Source organism: Marmota flaviventris, chromosome 11 (genome assembly GCF_047511675.1).
Source record: "Marmota flaviventris isolate mMarFla1 chromosome 11, mMarFla1.hap1, whole genome shotgun sequence".
NCBI lineage: Eukaryota > Metazoa > Chordata > Mammalia > Rodentia > Sciuridae > Marmota > Marmota flaviventris.
This window is the reverse complement of record NC_092508.1, coordinates 53883534-53905829: the sequence shown is the minus strand read 5'-3', so window position 1 is coordinate 53905829 and position 22296 is coordinate 53883534. Positions and strand designations below refer to the sequence as shown.

The 22296-nt window shown below is 35.5% G+C and overlaps 1 protein-coding gene across 3 annotated transcripts in view; it reads right to left on the bottom strand.

Annotated features, from left to right (window-relative positions):
* Positions 1-3833: 3833 nt before the first annotated feature.
* Positions 3834-22296, bottom strand: part of Sestd1 (SEC14 and spectrin domain containing 1) — a 128143-nt gene continuing 109680 nt past the window's right edge. For all 3 annotated transcript variants that reach the window (XM_027943977.2, XM_071619020.1, XM_071619018.1), the window contains exons 14-18: positions 18269-18350; positions 17450-17572; positions 16518-16709; positions 14393-14514; positions 3834-11632 (exon numbers count right to left, since the gene is read on the bottom strand). In XM_027943977.2, coding sequence (XP_027799778.1) covers positions 11503-11632; positions 14393-14514; positions 16518-16709; positions 17450-17572; positions 18269-18350 — 649 coding nt within the window. In that variant the 3' untranslated portion in view covers positions 3834-11502. The remainder of the gene's footprint in view (positions 11633-14392; positions 14515-16517; positions 16710-17449; positions 17573-18268; positions 18351-22296) is intronic.

The following is a 22296-nucleotide window of genomic DNA, read 5'->3' as shown; positions in this document are numbered from 1 at the left end:
TGTACAAATTCATCAAACTGAAAAAGTAAACATACAGCACCCATTTCAGGAAAAGTCCAGGCAAACTCTACACTTATAAATTCTTTGATCATCAATTCAACCACAACAGACAATTGGTTGGGGTTTGCTAGTTTGGGGTCTGAGGTTTCTATTTCTTCTTTCACCAATATTGATATGTCATTTTGTTTTTTCATGTCTGTTATTCCCATGGGTTAGGCCTTGTTTTGTGTTTTTGCATTTTATATGCAAATATGCTACTGTAAATATATGCACTTGAAAAGATGCTCTATAAATAATTGAATAATCATTACCTTCCCACAGATATTCAGTTGTTTCTCCATTTTCTCCTTCCCTTTGTTTTTGTGCTATTTTCTAACACTGTCTGTTCTTCTTTTCTCATGCATTTTTTTCCTCTCTGCATTCTGCAGTTTTGTTCCATGTTGTGTACGGTGCAGGTAACAAACTCCACAAATACTGCTTCTTCCCTCCCCTTATCTCAAACATCCCTAAGTATATTACCCTTTTTATTCACTCCCTAAAGCTGACATCTATATTCTTCATGGAGTTTTCTTTATTTACTATGACACACACATACACACACACAGAGAGAGAGAGAGAGAGAGAAAGCATTCAGTAGCAAAGAGCCATTTCTATGTAATGTTACAAAAAAAGAAAATTTTAAAAAATTTTGTTGTTTATTTTTAAAGCAATAATGTAAGCAGTGGGATTCTAGCAAAACAATAATCAGACTGATCAACAGAACAGTTGGCCCAAAAGCAGGCCCATAAGACTGAAGAGCTCATATAGTTTCAAAGAGCACCAGAAATCCATGAGGGGCAGTGATTATTCTGTAATTGATATTAAGAACTCTTGAGGGGCTGGGGTTGTGGCTCAGCAGTAGAGTGCTTACCTAGCACATATGAGGCCCTGGGTTTGATCCTCAGCACCATGTAAACATAAATAAATAAAATAAAGGTATTGTATCCAACGGAAACTGAAAAATATTTTTAAAAAAAGAACATTTGATATTCGGAGAAATCCATATTATATCATTACCTTATTCAACCCACCAAAAATTGACTCTGGATATGAGTTAAATGTAAACACAGTTAATCATTAAATGTAATAAAGATAGAATAAATAATCAACTAGGAAAAATACTTGCTACAAGTATAGATTATTATTACTATTATATAAAAACCTTCTTCAAACAAACAAGGAAAATGCTAGGACTCCAAAAGAAAAGGTAAAAATAGTAACTAAATAACAACTGATAAGTCACCAAAGGAGAAGTACAATGCTACATCATTTTCAGCCTCAATGGAAGTTAAAGAAATATAAACTGGTTTGTCCAAAATTTGCAAAGGCTTGTTTATTAATAGTACTTTGTGGGCTGGGGTTGTGGCTCAGTGGTAGAACACTTGCCTAGCACGCGAGGCACTGGGTTCAGTCCTCAGCACCACATAAAAGTAAATAAAATAAAGGTATTGTGTCCAACTACAACTAAACAATATGTATATATATACATATCACTTTGTGCTGGAAAGAGCACAAAGATAGGCACTCTAGATATTGATGGGAGCCTAACCTGGAAAACAACATGGCCATCTCCACAACCCAAGGGAGAGATGCAGTCAGTAAGGCAAATTTTAGGATATTCAGCACAGCATTACTTACAATTCCATTAAGAAAGAAAAGAACTAAAATTTTTGCCAAATAGTCTAATAAATTATGGTACCTATTTATCATCAAATGTTTGAGAATCATTGACTTCCACTGAAGGACATTTTAATAAAGGAAAATTTTTGATATAATTACTAACTGTAAAAGGCAGTAAATAAAGTTGAATGGTAGTATAATCTTCTTACATAAAAAAAGGAAATGCATCATATATTAATTGTAAGCTCCCCACACTGATGAACTATGCAAAGTTTTTACATTTTGAACTTTATTACCAAAGGTACGTTTTTACAACAGGAAGTACTCAGTACTCTCATACATAAGCAGAATTGTAAAGCATAAAGGAATTAATTTTCTCCATTTGACCACAGCCATCAGTCATGTGATAATAGTAGAAAATGCCATTTCAGGCTTTACTCTGTTTTTAATTTGATAAAATTTACCATGTGTGGGATGTGTTTATCTTACAGAACTTGATAATTTCATAGCTATGTTTAATTTCTGAGGTCCTTAGGAATACTTCCCAAAATGCCTCTTCTGCTTTTTTCTACTCAGGGAAATTAGTTTAGAAGAAGATGCCCAGGCTGGGTGTAGCTCTGCAGTAGAGCACTTGCCTTACATGAAGGAGGTCCTGGATTCCATCCCTAGCACTGGAAAAAAAAATCGGATAATGTCTTTGAAAAATCCATATATCAATTTTTATAAAGAATTCTCTAGAAGCTTGCAGTAGTGTGTCCTGCAGACTGGCAGCATCAGCAACACCAAGAACCTAGCTGATAATGCAGAACCTCAGGTCCCACTCCAGACTTACTGAATCAAAAACCTGTACTTTAGTAGATCAACTGGAGAGTTGATTTACAGGCACATTGAGGTTGGACATCACTGATGTAGAATACATGTTCTACATAGAGCTACAAGTGAACTATGTTGGTCCTTGGAAACCAATCTATGTTCATGTCTTAAGTACCAGAGATCTGTGTATCTATGGGCTCTAAACATTTGCTTAGGAACCAAGCAGCAATAAATGGGAACAATGGATGAGAAATATTCTAAAACTCTATTGGAAGGTCCCTAGTACACAACTTGCAACACAGTACCATTGTCAATGCTGGCTAGATTTCTAGGTCATCCTAAGAAGCTGGCTTAATCTGTAATGTAGCTGAAGAAATCAATTGTATTTTAATAATTGTTTTTTATTCTAAGAGAAGATTCTGGAAAGCCTGGTTCTGATATTAAGAATAGGATGTCCCCATGGATGCAACTGTTTGTGTGTGTAGACAATCAGACAATCAGTAGAGTGGTACTTCTATTCTATTCTGAGAATGTTCTAAATACAAGAACAACATGGATTAGAAAGATGGGAATACTGAGAGTTGCTATTGAATTGTTCACATTTTCTCCCAATATTTGTTTTAACCAATATCTAAAGGTCAAATGTATAATAGGAAATCGAGAAATGTGCTGGACATTGTAACTTATAACATGAAAATAAAAATAAAAGACAGACTATTTTTATATACATATTTTGCTTGTGTTAAATTACCACACAAATGTACTTAACTTTTTATGCTAACTTAACAAAAATTCAGCAACTCAAAATTCCTCATAGCCATTCTGAAGCTACCACTAATTATAGAATATGATGAACTTGTTATTTTAGATAAAGCTAACTTTGTTCTAATATGCTTTCTCCATACCCAAATATACACACACACTTTTATGTCTTAAAAACTAACTTCTTGGACTGGGGATGTAGCTCAGGGGTAGATTACCTGCTTATCAGACATGAGGTTCTAAGTTCTATCACCAGCACAGGGCTGGGGCGGGGGTTGGATAGGAACAGAGAAAATATTTAAGCACTACTTATTGTGACAACCTACCTATTTTTGACAATGCAGGACTTGAAGAAAGCACTGAATTTCTGTGTCAAGACTGAGGGAAGATGGGTTTGGGGCTGTTGGAGACTGAAGGGGAAGCTTCCGTCTTCTGAAATTCCAAATTATCTCACAATAAATGTTACAGTTTCTAGTCAAAGATTTTAGAAAACACTGTTAGAAAAAAAATTTAGTTTTGCAAGAAATAATTTGAATAGATTCAAAAAAGCATAATTCATCAGAATGTTGCAGAGACCAGGGTGATTTAATTTTCCCTAGATATTATGAACAATCTTTATTAACAGCAATCAAACTTATTGTTTAGAGTGACAACATATCAAGGAAATACATATCAAAATCCACTGCCATTATAGTTCTTAACATTTTATTGCATATTTACAATGTGTGGAGCATTATAAGGATTTACAGTAGAAGCCAAAATTCCCAGCCTTTACAAATCTAATAGGAAAGATCAGATAAACCATACACAAATATCTTTGAACATGGGCACTGGAAACATACATACGATTATAATTTTACAGGCTAATACAGGTAAATGCTCTATGTAATAGAATGGGCAGGAAAGATAAAACACAGTGGATAAGAAAGTCACCAGAGTATGAAATAACCACAGCTGGGTAGTACTGAATATAAACACAATATTGAAAATATGGTTTTAAAGGCTAAAATGTCCTGCAAAAGCATAGCTATCCCCTATGCAAAACTGTGAGGTAGAATTCTTCCCATCCCGTTTTCTGCTTTCCTGACTACCACTGGGTGACTTCCGTCACAGGGAGTTCCGGGGGCTCTCTCACATTGCTGGACCTGAGACTGACCGAGTAGTACACATACATTTTACTACCCACTCCACCATCACCACAAAAATGGTCTTTTCTGTTCAATGATGAGAGTCATATTTTACTTACTGAAAACGGGTGGCAAAAGTTAGTAACATTAAAAAAAAAAAACAATGCTCTTTCTTGTAGCTAATATATCACCATTCTTGGGGTTTAACCTTTCAAAGAATGAAATTAATGCTAAAGTTTCAGGCGTAGGAACCTCTCAAGGAGTTGTTTTGGGCAGATAGGTCTTTGCTTCCCTCAAATGACACTAACTGTCAAATTTAACAATGAACAATGTCATTTCTACCCCCAAACCTACATCTCCTAATATTCAATGTGGATCATAAAAATAGTTTACCTTTCTACACACCTAAAATATAAAATCCAGAGCACAGAACAATTGCATTGGAAAAAGGTACAGTTTCTTTTTAAACTACCCTATGATCCAGCAGTTCTATTCCTAGGTATCTACACAAGAGAAAATGAAAACCTATGTTCACATAGACATATGTAAGATTGATCATAGCAGCTTATTTATAATTGACAACCCTGGAAATAGCCCAGGTAGCCAATAGGAAACTGGATAAACCAACCGCAATATACAATGAATGGAATACTACTCAGCAACTAAAAGGAATAAACTAGAAATACCCAGACACATTGAGAAATCTCCCAAACATTATGGTGAAGAAGCCTTGTAGAAAAGAGTACATGTGTGATTTTATTTACAAAAACAGGAAATCTGGTAGAAAAAAGAACAGTGGTTGCCTTTAAGGGTCAGGTGAGGGGACAGGGATTGACTGGAAAAGGACCATCTGGGAACTTTCTAGGATGGTGATAATTCTATATCTTGATAGCACAGTATGCATTTGCCAAAACCCAGGCGATGCAAATATAAGTCTTTTACATATCACTGTATGCTAATTTTACATCAAAAGAAAAATGGGAGCAAATACTGAATCCTAATGATATGTATGCTAAAGTATTTAGAAGTGTTCAGATGTCTGCAATTTAAAATGCATCAAAAAAAAAAATAACATGGATTGATGAACTGAGGTACGGATAATTCTGTGATAAAACAAAGAGAGTTAATGCAAATTAGCATTTGGGAGCTAAGAACACCATAAAATTATTTTAACATTTTTGTTACACAGTTGAAAATTTTTATTTAAAAAGTTATGAAACATAGGGTGCAATTTTTTAAAACCAAAAGATGCTGGTGAGAATTTCATTATTGATCTCATGACAGTATATGATTACTAAATTCTTCTATTAAATGTAAATTTAGAATCAAGTTTCTCCTAAGTGCTTGAGAAAGGACATCCCAGAGCACGAGGTCAGTGATCGCTTCTCAAATTTACTCTGGTTCAAAATTGCCTAAGTGATATTTCGATCCTCTCACACTTTCGGAAAAAACACATGTTGATGGCATACTGTGAGCAAATCTGTTGGCTGTGAAGACTGATGCCAAAAACCAAGATGAAGAAACATTCTTGTTTTTACCCTACCTTAAAAACTAAAGAATTGGGGTAACTATAATAAAAAAGGTGTTACGCGCCAGGTACCATCTCATTTCTGCACATGCCTGTAATCCCAACAGCTGGGAGGCTGGGGCAGGAGGATTTTAAGTTCAAAGCCAGCCCCAGCCACTTAAAAGGCCCTAAGAAACTTACTGAGACACTGTCTCAAACCAAAAAACAACAACAAAACAAAAATGGGCCGGGGATGGGGGCTCCATGTTTAAGTGCCCCTGGGTTCAATCCCCAGCATCAAATAGTGAATGGGCCACTATATTCTCAGTGGAGGGACACCTTGATCACCCTTCTATATCTAAGTGAGACACACATTTGGACACCCTGAAGACGTGGCATTCAACCTGTAAATACTTTAAAGGTACTTCCTTAAGATGTACTTAGAAGTGGCTTCCAGAGTTCAAGAGCCCTTTTGTCAGAAATAGTTTTCCACATGCCTGACTTAAAATCCCTCAAAACACCGCTCTCAATATATGGACTTCACAACTATTTTTAGTTCTATGTTAAGAACTAAGAATTCCTATATTATGACATATAGGAATTATATGTTTCATATTGCCTCATAGACTTCTCACAAAAATAATCTGATTCTTCAAAAAGTGCACTCACTGGCTGTCATAATATTTAGAGTTTTGGCTTTCTTTTGATCTCAAAGTTCTTCACGTCCTAGTACAGGTTCTGCTTTTACTTGATGTATAGGACTAGTGTTTATTCTCAGGCTTTCAAGTTTGCTTTAAACTACTGCTGTGATATTGAGTCATATTTGGCATCATACCCATGAATCATTTTCCATCTTAAAGCCTCTGCTGTATTTATGTATGCTAAGTAATGCAACACCCTCAGTTCTAAATCTCTGGTAGAAGAACAATCTTTTTCTGTTTATCATCACAACCTGCATTTGCCGAGAAAGCTCTTCTCCAACCATAACCACCAATAACACTATTGGTGTCTCAAATTGTGTTTTCTTAACTCATTATTGGAATACTTTATAAATACCTCAACAGATTTATGTTCTACTAGTTTCTACAAGTGGGTGATTTATTAAGAGACAATCCAAGTATGGCTTTCTTTTCCTTGGGTTTATTAATGGAGTCATGTCATGCCCCGTCAACCTCAAAATAAACAATACTCATCACTAGTCTTCCATCTTATTGTGACATCATCTTCCCCCTCAACAGTGAGTTGGTCAGTTTAAAGCCTTACCATGTACTCACCAACTTCACCTTAATATTTCAGAGATACAATTCTGAATGCATATTTTCCTTGCACACTAGTGAAACAGGAATGGAGCTAAGGGGGTAAACATGAACAGCATGCTGTTCCCCCCGCTATCTCATGCTTATCATCTGAGACAGAACAAGATTAAAGGATACTCTATTTTCTCTTCTGAAGAGATAATTAAAGCAATAACAATTTCCATTTTGTGTAACTTTTACAGTTCCAAAGAAATTTGCTGATTTAATACCAAGGTCACAGTACATGGCAATGCCAGTTTCTGAAGCCAAGTTTTCAAACTCCAAACTCTTTCCATTATATGCACTATAATTCTTAGTTTAGCTTTTATGATAATTCCTCTACAGTTCTTCCATTATCTTTGTTTCTAGCTAAACCTAGATTTTTCTGGGGCACACACTAAAGCCAAGTAATGTCAATTGTTAAATTTATTCTTATTTTGTCTCATCAAGGTATTCGTTGGCATCAAACAAGCAGAATATTTTCTACTCCCAACTGAGACGTGTTTATTTCTAGAACTGAAAGTTAACATTGCTAAGTTTAACAATTCAATTAACTGTTCAGTCATGTTCAGCCCATCTTTTTGATCCTAGAGAACTTTCATTTAAGGGCTTAAGTGAAGATACCATAATCATACAAATCTTAGTCACTGGTTACAATATACTTATTGGTGTTTGTTTTCGTCTATGCTATTCTCTATAGACTAGACATGGAGGGCTTTAGCAGCCATAAGTATGTTCAGTTTTTAGTAACCAGGTTACTCTTCTTAGGCTTCTGTGCACTTTGGGTAGATGGGAGGATGGGAGAAGTGCACACCAGCAGCCAATCTCTACTGGCAGGTAACTTAGGTATAGTAGAAAACACTGAATTAGCTCTTCAGATGTACACTGCACAGTGGGACAGACTCAACTCACCTCACTATCATACCAATCATACCACTGATTATAAAGGTTTTTGATCAGAAAATGTGGTTTGCTTAGCACTGTAGGAAAAGTAACGCACTGTCATACTCACATTAAGGAGTGTGACCCTAGTAACAACAATGATAAACTGAATAGCACACCATACAGCAACTGACAAGGTAATGAAGCAAAAAACACACTAAGACTAAATAACATCAGATGCAATAGCCAGTATAAATCCCTTTAAGTGAGAGACATACCCAATCTTCTATGTGGTCATGAAGCCTAGATCTACCATTAGTTTCCCAGCTGACAAGACTACACACGCAGTTTCACCAATGCCATCAATGAGCCACCCTAGAAGAATAAGGTCACCAACAACAAGGACTGGGAACAAAGCAAAGTGGATCAGAAACGAAGGTGTCATCTTTATCTGATAACCCTGCTGGGTTAGACATGAATAAAGAATAGGTATTAAAATGTCTTTATATATTGAGTTCACACCGCAGCAAATACACAATCAGAAAACAAGAGAAAAAAAATAAATCCTTCAAACCCAAAGACAAAATACATAACAAAACTATCCCAACCAACATTATAGTAATTCCCTGAGCAGGGCTAAAGTAACATGGGAAGTTGTGGCATGTACCATGAGAAATAATTGGTTCTTTTTTGGTTACATTTGCAGGGCAATGTTCATCTACTACACACAAAGGGCTTGTGATTCCAGTCTGTAGCTGCTTCCTTCACATGCGCTGTAAGTGAACTATGACCACATGAAAAAAATCATATCTGGGCACTGTTGGGCTTTCATTCGTAACTCTTATGAGTATGTACAGAAACATATATAGAAAATAGCAGCAAATTTACAAATGAAGAACAACGGTATTTATTTTTGCTAAAAGTATATCTAGCTTATGTGAAATATTCAAATTACAAATAACATTTCCAACTTTTGTCTTACTATACTCTTTTTGTGGGCAGGAGAGTTTAAAATATATAAAAAATGGCAATTTTGAATCTGTGAGTTGATGGTCTAAATACTAACAAATCAGTTCTTCTTTTAAGAAAGTCTTAATAAAAAAATTCTAACAACTCTGAAATTTAGTAGAAGATGATGAACCTACTAAATATCTGAAGTAGCTACACAACTAAATATATAAAATACCAAATGACTTCCTTGCAAGGTGAGGTACTCCTCAGTCTTAACGTTAGGAAATGAGTATGCTGAAAACAAACTTCAGGTTGAAATACGAAAGGGATTATTTTCAGTGATTAAAACGGAACCCATGTAGGAGTAAACAACTATTTCATGTGAGTCAAACCCTGGGAACTGAACTAGTAGGACAAGATCTTTCCCTCAAAAGAGCTTATAATGTAGCAGAATATTACATAGAAGTGTAGAATGTGGCTAGCACCATCAGGAAGACCAAAAGAAGAATCACAAAAGTTCATACTCATAGGAGTAAAGCCCTAAAAAGCTGAGAGGATTATCAAGTACAGAAAGAACTTCCTTGATGTTCTCAGAAGCAGTGGTAGCATAAGACAAGAAGGAACAGTTGAATTTTGCCCCAGATTATCTGGCATGTTTGACTAGGATAAAGGGCTGCACCATTAACTAACAAAATTATGCCAGGAGGACAGGGTGAGCAGTAGGAGAAATCCTTCCTCTGGGCTGAAATGTTAAGCAGGTAGTTGAAAGAACAAGTCTAGTGTTTTGGACCAGATATGTGATGCACGATGCTGTGATAAAACAGAAACCCTAAGGAGGAGATACCTAAAGAAGAGCCACAAGCATTCTGAGGACAGAATCTAAGAGCACACATGGTTAGTACACATTTTAAAGATGAATTATGTGACTGTACTCACAGTTATGGCAGAGGATAGCATCTTCGAGGGAGGAGATGCTGCCTAGGAAAGGTTGCTCAATTTTATAAATGGAAGGGTTAGAGATGCCGGCTGAGAAAAAAACAACACTCAGCTCAGTAGGTGGAAAACCATTCCTGATTTTCAAAAGGCATTAGAGTGCTGTGTGAAACCAGACTGCAAGATGCTCTGCAAGGAGAAATGACAATGTAGGGCAAGGGATATGGACTTCTTCAAGAAGTCTGGCAGTGAAGAAGGCTGGAGAAACCAGCAGGTTCAGAGGGAGGTTTTTGCATCAGAAATACATGAACTTGTTTGTGGATCATGAAAAGGAACCAGCACATAATTCTTTGCATAATGTTGTACTGATCACAAGTCTAAAAAATTATTTTTCATCTTTAAAAAATCTTCTGGCATAAAAATTAACACAAAAATTAAATTATATGCATTTTACAATTTAAACTTAATACAAATGTAAAAACACTATCATTTTGTGATAAATTTTATTTCCAAAGGAGTCGTACGGTTTTTGTTATTAGACTACTTCAGAAATGATTTTGCCTCTAGTCTGTCATGAGAAATTAAATTTTATTAACAATTACTATTTTAGTTCCAGAAAGATTACTTTGATATAAAGGATTACACTGAAGTAATTATGTATGCTTTCTTCCTCAGCCCTCCTCTCCCAAAGACAAAATATCTTCAGGATAGTTAATAATTTGGATAAAATTTTTGAAGTTGAAGAAAAGAAAACTCTGAAATAGTATCCCATTATTAATAAGTTCTTAAAGATCTAAATTATTCTTCACAATTATTTTTCATGATAAAACATGCTTACTTATTATATACACATGCATACATATGAATTTTCTGGCTAAAATACATGCAACAACCTTGAAAAAACAATTATTAAACCATCCTCACAGTTCTAAGAATGCCCTTTTTGATAAGGCACTCATGTTTGAAAATAGGATATAACTACCAAATTAAATAAGATGTTTAAAGAAGCCTTTTATTAAGCACAAACAACTTTTAATACATTATCAATACAAATAGGAAAATGTTTTTAATGAATATAACAAAGATCTGAACGATGTTCTTCATATTGACACAATAAAAATAATCAATCTTAAAGAATTACAAAGTAAAATTTTGAGGATGCCAAAATCTACTAATGATAGTTTAACTACAGTCTAAATTTACTACACACCTGGGGAGGAAGGGCGACCATTTTTTATAAGGAGAATTCCTAAACTCTTATTAGCACCATTCAAAGCTTATTATCAGTTGTTCATCTACAAACTGACAGGTCATGTAAAGCTTGAAAGCAAGATTTCAGTGCAATGTTTACAGTTTCCTTCTTTTAAGATACCTGGAGTCTATGATCTCAAAGCATATTAAATAATTATGCCTTGGTAGTTGCGAGGTGTTAGCATGTAGAGAGAAACGTGTTGTGGGAAGAAATGAGGCTTATCCTGCTGTGAGATGTGTCTTAATGGACTGTGGCTAATGCTGCAGAATGCCGACAACATGCGGGAATGTGAACTGTAGGTCTGTGGGACGCTGGTAGCTATTAGCTCTCTGTGGTCACCATTTCAGGATGTCTCAGCTGCTGCCTTTTGAGACTAACTAGTTTCATCCTGTCTCTGATGTGCTCTGCAGCAGAAGCCATGTCACTTGGACTCCCAAAATATTGTTCGGTTCTAAAATCAAAACACACAGAAAAATCCTGGATTAATACAAATTCATTTAAGTGCAGCACATGCAAGGGGGGGGGGGGGCGGAAATGCCATTAAGAAGAGTCTATATAATATGACCATGACCTCTGGGTAGAAATTATTTCATTCACAGTCCAAAATGTTTATCTCTTGAGGGTAATGCTATAGGAAAATATAGACAGCAAAAAAATATGTTAAGACATGATGAGTTAAATTTTAAATATAAATATAAATATAAATAAATGTTATATCATTTATACTTATGATAGTCAATAAAACAAATGAAGCAACACTGGCAATATTCTGCCTTTCAGTTCTGGGTCCATAAGCAAACACCAATGTAAAATCTGTACTTGCATGCTAAGAGCTGCATACAGCAATTATTGAATAAAGCAGGCAAGTAAAGAATTATTTTTGATATTAAAATATGGTTTGGAGCCAGGTAAGGTCAAACAGCTCCTTCGAGTAGTGGTAATCTCTGCTACTTAAAGGAGCTAAGGCAGGTGAATTGCAAGTTCAAGGCCAGCCTGGGCAACTTAGCAAAATTTTAAAAGGGCTGGAAATGTAGCTCAATGGTAAAGCACTTGTCTAGCATGCACCAGCCCTAAATTCAATCTCTAGCACACATACACTCACACAAAAAAATATAAAGACATGGTTTGGTACATTAATAGACAAAAGTAATTTCATTTTCTATTATTTGCAAAGATACTACATTCAGAGTCAGAGCTTGAAGGGTTTTTGGAAATTCCTGGTTAACCTCTGTTTTTTAGATCAAAAAATTAAGGCTTAGGGCTGGGAGTCAAGTTCAGTGATAGAATGTATGCACAGGATATGTGAGGCCCTGGGTCTCATTCCCAGCACCATCAAATGAATAAAATTTAAAAAAAGGCCTAGAATGATTTAACCAAGGTCACACAATGGGGAAAAAAATAAATCAGGATTTGGGGGGCAGTGGGGGAAATCCAGAAAGACCATTAATTGCTTTTATTTTACCAGGACAATTTATTTAAAAGATAAATCTGAATAATCTGTCATATAAACTTTGCATAACAAAAACAGATTATTATTATTGTATTAGTAATTATGGAAAATACAACTGATATCATTTGAGAGACATATTTAGTGTAACAAAATACCATATACCAATATATAAATGCATATATAAATGTATACACATATGCATGGATATATATGAATACAAAATGGAATAAAAGAACAACCACAAGTATTAAAAGTGAGTGCTTGTGAAATTTGAATATACAGTTCTTTTCTTTTATCTTAAGAAGAAATGACATCTGGGCTACCCATGGAACACAGGAAGAGAAGTCCAAGTAAAATCACCAAGGGCAGATGCTCCTAACTGACCCAAGAAGTGTGATAACTGACTGTGACAACTGGGAACGCAGGAGAGGGGTGAGGGTCCCTGGCACAGAAGAGCCAGAATCACCCCTACAATACTATTACTAGCTGAATTTTGTTCTCTTTTATTACAGATGTGTAATATGACTTCAGATAGTGCAAGTTTAGTATGACTAGAGAGTAAGTATACATCATGTATAATCTTCTTTCAAGGTAATGAAATAGTATCTTTTAAATATCAATCTCCAATTATTACCAGAAATTCATGACACAGCAATAGCTTACTATGTCTCATGTCTGTTTTGAATACTTCCACACATTTAATAGCAGAGAACACCACTGCTCCTATAATGTGAAGAAGCACAATTGTCCCATCCTGTTTTCAGATGAGGGAACCTAGGCACTAAGAAGTGGAGTACCTTGCCCAAGTTGTCACTGCTGGTAAGAGGTGGAGCCCAGGATCCCTGGTACCAGAGTCTGCACTCGCCTCCAACACACTCTAACACAAAGTAAGGACACTTGAACTTTCATTTGATGGTTTGGTTTCTGTATCATTTGAATTAAATATCCTCTGGACTACCTCTAAATTACTTTGATTGAGAAAGTCTAGATCACCAGGGAGGAAGTTCCTTCTGAGTCTTTTACTGGCCCATTTATTTTGCATCAGATTATTAATTATTCTTAATTATTCTGGACCATTTGAAATGAAACAGCATGTCAGAATCAGGATGCCATCATTTTACACACGAAAAAATTAGGATGCCATATAGAACAGTGAAAAGAGAATGGGTTTGGAATCCCACACACCTGAGAGCATATCCTAACTCCAACACACAGAAGCCTAATTAATCTTTCACAGTCTTAGTCTCTTCATTTCTAAATCAGGAATAATGATACAAGCCTTGGCACTGTCTGTGAACGAGAAGAGTTTAACTCAAGCTCACTAAACATCAGTCCTTTTCCCATGCCTTCCCTTTCCTAAATGAAGCCCAAAGTCACACTGCTCCTGTCCTCACAGCCAAGCTAAAACCATGGGCCTCAATCTAGTCAGCAATGGTCTTTCTACAACAAGCTGTCAAGAAGAAACACATCTGATGTCAGCAAGCACCAACTGTGAGTTCTGCTAACAGCTAAGCTTGGATTTTTTTCAGTTTAAACCAATTGAAGATGTGAACCAAACTTAATTTTCTTTACTTTTTAAAGAATAGATTTTTCCAAGCTGGTGTTATAGCTCAGTGATAGAGCACTTTCCTATCAAGTGTGAGGCACTGGGTTCAATCCTCAGCACCACGTAAAAATAAATAAGTAGAATAAAGATATTGTGTTCACCTACAACAACAACAAAAAAGAAAAGATAAAATATTATGAAAGCATGCACCATACCCATCAGGATAAACTACAGGAACAGTTAATCTATCCAAAAGTGATTTCCCAACTGCTTCAATTTCATCAAATTGCTCCTCATCATTAATAGCTTCAGGCTCTTCCGGACAGTCTTGTAAAATCTGCAACAAACAAAAGGGCAACCTCAATCAAGAGACAAAAAAAGGAAATCAAGTTCATGCAAATGAAGTAAGTGGAAAAGGTGGTTTTTGTTTTATTCGTAGCATCTTCATGTACATCACTGTTCAAAGCTGAATTATTACTAGTAAAAATGGCTCAAGAAATTCTAATAAAAAATGAAATATATAATCCCTACTAATAATATATAATTAGAGTACAAAATGGTCTATGGTGATTTTCAAGAAAAAATAAGTAGACTACTATTTGGAAAATAAGTTTGACCTGTGCTTAAGAAGTATTTTCTCACTCAATAGGCAACCATTTCTTAAAAACTTTTACTGTATGTTTATTTAGCATCTTGGTATGTGAATGAATGATACAATCTGTCTGTCCTTAGGAAGCTCATAGACTTCAGAAATTAAATATAAATTTTTTGGAGGGGCGGGTACCAGGGATTGAACTCGGGGGCACTCAGCCACTGAGTCACATCTCCAGCCCTATTTTGTATTTTATTTAGAGACAGGGTCTCACTGAGTTGCTTAGGGTCTCACTTTTGCTGAGGCTGGCTTTGAACCCATGATCCTTCTGTCTCAGCCTCCTGAGCCACTGGGATTACAGGTGTGTGCCGCTAAATAAGAATTTGAAGCAACATATACTTAGAGCACAAACATGTAATTGATGAGAAGAGATAGGCAGGCACTTTAGTAACTCATCTGCTGAATTTACTGCTTTTCACTCAAATTTAGGAAGCTTTAACACCCTTGAAGACATGCTATTCTTTTTTTTCTCCTCTGAGTTACACCATTTAAATTTAATTACAAGAAAAAAAAAATACAAACTTCTGGGGGAGAGAGAAGAAAACAAAGATGGCTTAACTCTTGCAACAACTGTTCTGTTCTACAGACCAGGCTGCCACTTAGGCATCACAACTTAGGTTTTCCTAGTGTGGATTAAGGAAATTTAACTTGGACATCTAAGACAAGGTAGTTAGTATATGCAGACAAATGTCAATAATGGAATTCATACAAAATTTAACAAATAGATTAATCAGATAATTACATTATTAGAATTAACACATTTTTAAACATATGCAGGGTATCTTAAAATATATTTAACATCCCTATAGATAAACTTTCAATGTTAAGAAATCAGAACAAAGTTAAAATAAAGCAAAGCTCCTCTTCAGAATGGAAATGTAAGGCTGGGTACAATCTGTAAGAAAAAGATTCTATTAAAAATCTGCCCATCCCAAGTAAATGTGTCCAAATGAAACTATAAATTTTACTGTTGGTTTCTGGAATTCAATGAATAATAAATTAGGGAATGAAGTATAGAGATAACATATGGAAAAAGGTTTTTTTTCTTCTTTTAATTCCTATTCTCATTATTTTAGTTGAACAGCCTATACCTTAAGTTATAAAATCACAAAGTGACTTTTTAAAAATTTGTGACAATTAGCCAGATGTGGTAGTGCAGGCCTATAATCCCAGCAACTCAGAAGGTTGAGACAAGAGGCAAGAGGACTGCAGTTGGACACCAGCCTTGGCAACTTGGCAAGATCCCGTTTCAAAATAAAATTTTTTAAAAAGGCAAAAGGCTGGGGATGTAGCTTAGTGGCAAAGTGCCCTGGGCTGAATCACCAGTTTAAAAAAAAGTGACAATTAGTACTTGTTGTCAAAGCCAAGTTTCCTTTCCTGGCATAAAGAAAGAGACTGATGTAATGACACTCTAGAGAACAGAGCACCTGTGGACATCAGCTCGGAGAGGAGAGGAGCAGAGCAAAGTGAGGTTCTGGGGTTCTCCAACCATAGTCCTCCAACACTCGAGTGGATTAAGGAAATTTAATTTGGACATATAAGACCATGTATTTTATATAAACCAATGTTAATAATGAAACTCATACAATTTTTAACCAATAGGTTAATCTGAACATTATATTATTAATACATACATTTTAAACATATACAATAAATAATACTGAGATTACATTTCAAAAGGGGCAAACCTTTTCAGCATTTGAGTGAAATGCAATGGCCATTTCCAACCTATGTACTCTCTCTTCGGACGCTATTGTAAACTGTTTCCACACCCTGTTCAGTCGAGGAAGTGTGTCCCCAGAAGACCGAGAGGTGCATCGTAAAGACTGGCACAACACAACTGTGGCCTGCAGCAACTGTCTACCATAATCATAAGTACTCTAAAAAAAAAAAAAAAGGAAACATAGAATTATAATAAAAGAATTCTGAAGAGGAGGGGAAAGGTTTTGGGAGACTGGTTGCAATTAAGTAAGACCACCGGAAATTAATGCTGAATGAATCTAGTGTCACTTATTACTATAAATGATCTACATGCATAAGTAATGAAGGGGAAGTAATATCTTTAGTTTATAAGTTTCTTCTTCTTTTTTTTTAAGGTTTTCCCCGTCTCTGCTAAATTCCACTGGCAAAATTCCACAGCTCATTAATTACCAAAACGAGTGAAACTAGTCTCATGATAGTCCACATAGGAAGCACTACCTATTACAATGTGAATGAAATCAATAGGGAAAATACATTAAGGTACTTTTCAGCACAAAACCAACTTTGTATTATTGTGCTAACATAAGTCAAATACAAAAAGTGGGGTTTCTAATTTAGTGCTATTAATATACATTTCATATTAGCTTCTATGAATGAATAATTGGATTGTCTTAAAAATACCATAACGTGTAACATATATCAGAGGGAGCATACAGAACCTGTGTTTGTGGCAATTTAAACCCTCTCAAGTTTATGCAGGCTAGTTTTGATGCACCAGCTGACATTTTCTTAATTCTGTGATATTTCTGGAATAACAAAACTAACCTTCTTGGACTTGGAGGGTTAAGTTACATTATAATCATGCAGAAAGCTATTCAAACACTGAGCTTGTAGAAAAGGAAGATAACCAGTTCTGCACCTGTGCAACATCAACAAACTTTCTATGCTTTTCCAGTAAAACTTTCGTTTCCTGAGCATCATCTCCCAATCTGATGTGGGTCTTAAGTAGAGCATCCAGAAGTTCACTTAGCCATTCAACCGCCTAAATAAAAATACAAAACAGTGAAGCTGCATTCATAATTCTTTATTACTTACATCAAAACATCACATATACAAAAATTGCTATACTATGGTTGGTTAGTCCATTAATTATAACTAGTTCTCAATGGCTCATTTGATCCAATGCTCCTCAGATTCTTCTCCTACTCTCAAATGTTCTTAAACTCTGAAGGCAAAGCCTACTACAGAAGCACTCTTAAAATACACATCACATAATAGAATATCATGCATTTCTGTAGAACAGACTTACTAGGATCTCATTACAGATGCATGTCACTGTTAAAAATCATAAATTCTTCTACATCAAGATGAAAGAATGTTCTAATACTAACTTCATAAAAATATCAAACTGTCTAGCATTGGAAGTTCTCCTGTGGGTTAGAAAGCAATGTGCTACAATTGCCTTTATTCTGGAATGTAACTAACAAACTACTAGTCAATAATAATATTAATAAATAATTCCAATCTCTAACACAATAGAGGATTTCATCAAGAGGATAAGCCAAATGAAATCAATAAGCTAGCTAGAAGAGCCAAATTTTATTCTTCAACAGGATAAGCTAGATTTGATTAAGAATTTACTTTCTTAGGAACATAAGAAGTATACTTTTGTTCACAGTTAGATGAAATTGTTCTTCTAAGAAGCGATAGCCATATAATGTGGCCGTCTGGTCCTTACCTGAGCAGCATCTTCTTCACATTTAAACAGCTGCACCATCTGAAGCATCTTTAACCTTCGCACATCTACCATGTCTTCACATCTAATAAATCCAAACATACATTTAGTCTATTGTTTTGGTTTCCACAATAACATCATCATCTGGCACATGTGTTTTATAATATACTAAAATATTTAGTCCTACACTATGGAAACTGCATGTGTTGCTTTGTAAGTTTAAGGATATCTATTCTATATCTATGTTACATCAAAACCTCAAAATACCTGAAAGACAAACCCTTTTGAGGATAGCATAGATTCTGTAAAATATTGAAGCAAAGTATAAATGCAATAGTAACTACAACCCAAACAAACTGCCACTGACAATTAGCATCAAACAAGCTTCATTGATAAAAATATGAAGTTTCTCAGGGCTGGGGTTATAGCTCAGCTGTAAAGCACTTGCCTCACACATGTGAGGCCCTGGGTTCAATCCTCAGCACCACATAAAAATAAATAAAATAAAGATATTGTGTCCATCTTTAAAAAAAAACTTTTAAAAAATGTGAAGTTTCTCAACTACTAGCTTTAGGGATAATATTCCAAGGAAAAATTTTTAAATTAATACTTTTCACTGAATTATACTAGCTGGAATAATATTTAAAACTGAATTCCTTTTTAAACTCTCCATTTACATTCTTAAAGGGGGGGAAAGAACTCCATTGATGTTTGGGTGAAAGGAACACAATTCAGAGCATTTTCTAATCTCTCTGCAGTGTGCTTGGATAATATATGGCTGAAACAATAAAAGTATCTTGATCTATCTCAACTCTGACCAATTTCCTTCACTCCCATGCAATTCACGTGCTGCAGAGGATAAGGGGGACTCCTATTGCAGTTCCAAATATCAACAAGAAGTTACCCAACAGGCACTGGGCTCTCCTACAGTTGATGTCCTTAAAGAAAGCTTAATAACAACAAAGAATGGTCCTTCCAGAGTTACCACAGGCTATTAGGGAGATAGTATCAATAAAAGTCATAGCATAATATTAAGATGCAACTTGTGTAAAGTAATTCTATAAGGTATTAAAAAGAAGTGATGATAATTATTTTTAAAATCTGAAACTTATCATCAAGAAGATAAGCCAAATGAACTTAATGTAAGACACCTAAATGATAAAGATATCAAAATATATATTCAAGAGTTGTACCAGGTTATAGGGAAAATGAAACATTTTCTCTGCTATTAAAATAGTTCCAACTTGGAAGAAGCATGGAGATTCCTCAGAAAACTTGGACTGGAACCATCATTTGACCCAGTTATCCCAATCCTCAGCATGTACTCAAAGGACTTAAAATCAGCATACTATAGTGACATGGCAAAATCAATGTTTATAGCACCTCAATTCACAATAGCTAAACTATGGAACCAACCTAGGTGCCCTCTGACAAATGACTGGAGAAAGAAAACGTGGTATATATCCATATGGAATATTATTCAGCCATAAAGAAGAATGGCATTATGGCACTTGCCATTTATGGATGAAATTGGAGACTATCATGCTAAGTGAAAGAAGCCAATCCCCAAAATCAGAGGCTGAATGTTCTCTCTGATATGAAGATGATACTCATAATGGGGGGTGAATGTGTGTGAAGGTCTAAATTGGACAGGGCAGAGTGAGAATAAGGGGAGGGGGGATGGGAAAGACAGTAGAATGAATCAGACACAACTTTCATATGTTCATATATGAATACACAACCTAGTGTAACTCCACATCACGTATGACCACAAACATAGGAAGTTATCTCCATGTATGTATGATATGTTGAAAGACTTTCTACTGTTATGTATAACTAAAAAAATTTTTAAAATTTTTTAAAAAGATAGTTCCAATTTGGGAGATGAACTTTATACAATGTGACAAATGATATAATGGAGTCACAAAAAAGGTTTAATTGGAGTAAGTGACTAACCTGCCTTAGAAATCCTAAGACTTCCTAAGATAAGTCTATCTGAGTCTTGGAAGATAAGTAGGAATCTGCTAGATAGAAAACGAGAAAAGCAATACTCTCGGTGATGGATGAAACAACGTGATGTTCTCAAGGAAACTGAAAAGAACCATACAATTTAGTGGGAAAGTTAGAAAAGCATGAGACTCTGCAGAAGTGGATAATAAAAGGTCTCCGGCCATTCCAGTAAGACTGTACTTCATCTGAAAAAAGAGAAAGTCCCAGAAGGAGGTTTAACACCATTCTTGTACTCCATGCGGATTACTCCTGCATACCAGACTGAAGAAGAGCAAGACCAGCGGAACTTGAGATCTAAAATCTTGAACAAAAAATCGTGAATTCAGCAACAACAACACTTGAATATTTGACTAGGTATAAGGAATGAGGAAGATGAAGGACTTTAGGATAAATTCCATGTTTCGTAGCTGACAGTAATTTTACCCTGAATAAGAAATTCAAAGCATAGAACAAGTTTTGGAGGAAAATGTTTCTCAAATTGGGTGTCAACATACTTTATATACCAACAGAGATATGAAAAATTGTGGTATATTTGTGTAATAAGAATTATAATACAAAAAAACAACAACAAAGTACATGTATAAAGGCATGAACTAGCGTAAACATACTCTTTATACAAAAATATGAAAAACTGTACTCTATATGTGTTAATAAGAATTGTAATGCATTCCACTGTCGTGTATTTAAAAAAATAAAATCAATGAAACTAAAAAAATATAGAAAATGATTCTAATCTGAAGATAACAGGCTTGGAGGAGCACATAGAGCATCCCACTGGAGACATGGAGCAGGTGACCAGAACTGAGTCTGGAGCACAGGAGAGGGCTTAGAAAGCGCTGCAACTATCCAACCACATGATATTTTTAAAAATCATTAAAGTAGTGAGATTTGCAGAGAGAGCAAATAAGAAGAGAATTTGGCCTCAGAACAAGCCCTGGAAGCAGTGTTTAGTTACAGAACAAGAAATCTGAGAAGAAAATTAACAAGAAACAGCGCCAGGAGGAGGACCATGGTTTCAGAAAGACACAGCTGTCAGGAAGTCTGGAAGAGAACCTATAAGTCAGCTGTGTCCAGTGCCATTCATAATCAAGCAGATCGGACTAAAACATTCTCTGGATTTTGAACAAGATCAATGTTTATCACATAAGGTCTTGTTGATAACACCAATGAGAACAAAAGGAGTGAAGTGGAGGTCAGAAGTCAGGCTCAAGAGGATAAAAAGTAAGGTGGAGTTAGTAAGGAATGCAGTTTAGACCTGCAAACAACTTAGCTGTGAGGAAGAGCTTAATGCCAGAAGACAAAGGGATGAAAGGAAGATGGACCTCTTCATTCAGTCATACCAGGAACGTACTTCATTATATTCCAACAGGAGACAGTTGAGCATTTAAGTGAGGGGCAGGACTCAGAATAGAGAAAGGGAGTTAATGAAGAAGGTAAATCAGAACCTAAAAGGCAGGATCCTTTCTCAGAGGATGGCTCTCCCTTTGTGGGGAGGAATCCGCAGATTCAGGACAGGTGCAGAAGGAATTCCAGTCTACTTTTGTAGGGGAGAGTTTCTGTGAGATTCTGTTGATGACCTCAACATTTCTAAGTGTATAAGTTTTGATACAACCATGCTAGGTTATGTACGCTTGCCTATGTGATTCTGATCTTTCACTTTGCAATGGCTGTTGCAAATTATGTTTTCAAAGAATCCCTTGAATTCCTAGTCCTATATCAAAGTGAGCATCAACATTAGTCCACTGTGTCTAATCCCTGTACAGCAAACATGAGCACAAACAAGTGTGACATTTCATAAGAAACAGACATGAAGAATTAGATCAATACAGATGGCAGATTTAACAGCAACTCTAAACTAAAACGGAAATGTAAGTTTCTCCAAAAAGATTTTCTTATAGCAAAGCAAAGCAGAGTCCTAGGGTACAGAATGTTAAGCACTTTAGTATAACTCAAAATTTCACTATTAAGTAAAAGAGGAAAAGATACCTGGTAATTGAACAAATTGTCATTAATTTGTTGTA